General features: G+C 37.0%; 1 protein-coding gene across 1 annotated transcript; it reads left to right on the top strand.

Annotated features, from left to right (window-relative positions):
* The first annotated feature begins 670 nt into the window (after positions 1-670).
* On the top strand, positions 671-2,371 carry LOC127112965 (mitogen-activated protein kinase kinase kinase 18). The gene has a single exon (XM_051046410.1). It carries the CDS (start codon positions 1,013-1,015, stop codon positions 2,369-2,371), a length of 1,359 nt encoding a protein of 452 aa, XP_050902367.1. The 5' UTR covers positions 671-1,012.
* Positions 2,372-3,274: the final 903 nt, after the last annotated feature.

Here is a 3,274-nt window from a genome sequence, read left to right as displayed (position 1 = left end):
TTGCTTCGTATACAATCCACCTACCTAACTAATCAAATGAACTTAGTTTCTTTAATTTAAACAAAAGCATCGATAACTTTGACTTAAAAAATCAACAAAATGTAGTGATTAAGTTTATGTAGTATAACTAACTAATCTCATTGCCTACTTTTAGTCTTGTACTCCTAGTCAATAATTGACATTACAGTATAGACAGTCAAAGTTCAATGTATGTATATATGTACGTAAGTTCACAGTTGTCATTTTTAATTGGCCTAACTAACTTGAACGAATTCTTGTTCATTGAATTAATCCATTTCACTATAAGATAATTTTCATTGTTTTCAAGGCAAAAATGAGTAAGGAATAAGAATAGTTTTCACCAAAAACATATACATTAACGAAAACAAGTAATGGGCTATCTAGCTGTAAAAGATAACATTAACAAGATTTTTTAATAGTACTAATTTATAGTAACACAAGAATGGAATATGCCACCACACAAAAATGTTCCATGCCTTCATTACCTCACAAAGCACGCTCCTCTTTAATTTTCTATCTTTGCGCGTTTCTTCTTTCACATACCACGTGCTATCATGTGCAGCGTCTCCTTAATTACCTCATTCATTAAATCATTTTTCATGCTTAAATCTAATCTAATCTAATTAATCAAGCAATATTAATGTTGATGGAGTGTTATAGCTAGCGTGGCCGGCCAACATCAACAACAACATAAGTTGTTTCATTTCATCCTCGTTTTGACACGTGGATCCCTCCCATTTTAACAAGACGGCGGCCGTCCATTCTACACAACCAAAAAACTTTCCACATCACAATCATATCATATAACCTCTTTCCCTCACCATTAAGCCAACCACAACACTCCAATTTAAACCAAACTTTTTAACCTTCACACTATATATATAGATAATAGATACATAATTGTAATTCTCCTAATTAACTAAGGTACTGGAGTATATCTATATCTCTCACTCCAAACAAAACAAACTCAACAAATTTCTTCTTTATCATAATGGCCTGGACTAGAGGTGGAATCATCGGCCGGGGCTCAACCGCCACTGTCTACCTCGCGGAGCATCGCTATTCGGACCAAGTGTTTGCTGTGAAATCTACGGAGCTTCACCGCTCGGAGTTTCTGAAGAAAGAACAAGAGATTCTCTCGAAGGTTAAGTGTCCACAAATTGTTGACTACCGAGGTTGTGATGTCACGTTTGAAAACGGTGTTCATTTGTTTAATTTGTTTATGGAGTATGCGTCTAAGGGAACACTAGCTGATGCGGTTCGGAATGGAAATGGAATGGAAGAAGCTTTGGTGGGATTCTACGCGCGACAAATTCTACTTGGACTTAATTACCTTCATTCGAATGGTATAGTGCATTGTGATTTGAAGGGACAGAATGTGTTGTTGATGGAACAAGGTGTGAAGATTGCTGATTTTGGTTGTGCTCGGAGGGTGGAGGAGGAGTTGGTGATTTCTGGTTCACCGGCTTTCATGGCTCCGGAGGTGGCGCGTGGGGAGGAACAGGGGTTTCCTGCGGATGTATGGGCTTTGGGATGTACTGTGTTGGAGATGATCACAGGGAAAATGCCGTGGCAGGGTGTTTCTGATCCGGCCGCGGTTTTGTATCGGGTTGGATTCTCCGGTGATGTGCCGGAGATTCCTAATTTTGTGTCGGAACAGGGGAGGAATTTTTTGAGGAAGTGTTTGACGAGAGATCCAAATGAGAGGTGGTCGGTGGTTGAGCTTCTCGGACATGAGTTTGTTGGGAAGTTTAAGGAATCTGTGTCTGATTCGGAAACACCGACGACTGTGTTGGAAGGAGGTTTTTGGGATTGGGACTCTTTGGAAACAACTCATGATGTAGGTTCCACGTCTGATTGTTGTTCCTCGAATTCTTCGAGTCATTCTTCCAGTCCACGAGTCAGAATTCTAGGATTGTGTGCAAATGAGACCGTTTGGGAATTTGATGATGATGATGATGAATGGATCACTGTGAGAAGCAATGGACAGGATTTGGATGCAATGTCTTTTGAAAAAATGGAAGAGTATGAACCAGACATTGTTCTTGAATTTCGTGATCATGTGACTGATTTGACTTTGATAGTTTTTTATGAACCAAAAATTGTAGTTGAATTGAGTACATGGAATGTCATTTTTGATTATTGGTGTTTTAGAAGCTACAATTGTGGCTGTTATGTTAGTGATTTTTTATCAGTTTTTCAAACCAGAAAGATTGTTCTCTATGTAATAATTGATTCTCAGAAGAAGAACAAAGAAATTTTTATCATGCCCTGCTTTCTACTTTTTGCTTTCTCTTTAATTTCTCATTGGAAAGATAAATTGAATATTTTACAATATAAAATGAGATAATTTATGTGCCTCTTTAGATCAAATAAGTTAATTTTATATTTTCTAATAAATGAAGCCTCCTAAAATCAAATGAAGTCTCGGACAATTTTCCTTAAATGGTTTAACACTACATATTTGGTAGTACTTGCAATGGTTAAGTTGACATCTGGCAGTACAATGTTTATGAAAGAACAGCTAAGATTTTGGTAGATAAATTAGTTAGACTTAAATGTGTTTCATCATAATGAAACATTGTATTGAGTTTGGATATGATTGGGAGCATTAACAGTGGTCTCGCTGTAATGGAGATTAATTTCCCCTTAGTTAAAGGGGCACATGAGCTGTGTTATGGGGTTGCAAAGGGGACCACCAATGTAGCACGTTGTGGTTTTGTTGTATTTACATTTGATTCTGAATACGGGCTGCTATAGCATTTTACTGGTTTTCTTTAATAAGATGGGGCTTTTTAAAAAAAATGCTATACTTCTCTGTCAATGGTAGAAACAGTAAGTCAGACAAATATATCGGTTATGGGAACTTTATTGCTGCTCAAGTGATTGCAGAAAAGAAATAGAAATAGTATAGTTATAGGAAACACGGATTGGTGCATAATCTTCAACCGTATATCAGCATATGGCAAATTACAGCACGATACCACATGCAAGAAATTGTTCTTTATATTATGTTCCGGATTAGGTCGGCGCCAACTCTGCAAAAAAAAAAAGACGGAATAAATGATCCAAAATGCTTCACGGAACGAAAGAGCGAAAGTGATTATCGAATCAAGGAGAATAGAAATTTGAAAATATCTATCCCTTGAGAGGAGGTCTAAAGGGAAGACTCGAGGAGTCAAAACTCTAGAACACTATAATAAAATTCTAAGAAAACTTTATTTTTGGATGTTGCTGACTTAGGTGTTGGAGT

Source organism: Lathyrus oleraceus, chromosome 1, assembly GCF_024323335.1.
Source record: "Lathyrus oleraceus cultivar Zhongwan6 chromosome 1, CAAS_Psat_ZW6_1.0, whole genome shotgun sequence".
Lineage (NCBI taxonomy): Eukaryota > Viridiplantae > Streptophyta > Magnoliopsida > Fabales > Fabaceae > Lathyrus > Lathyrus oleraceus.
Note: the sequence above shows the minus strand (reverse complement) of the source record. Positions and strands in the feature narration are given on the sequence as shown.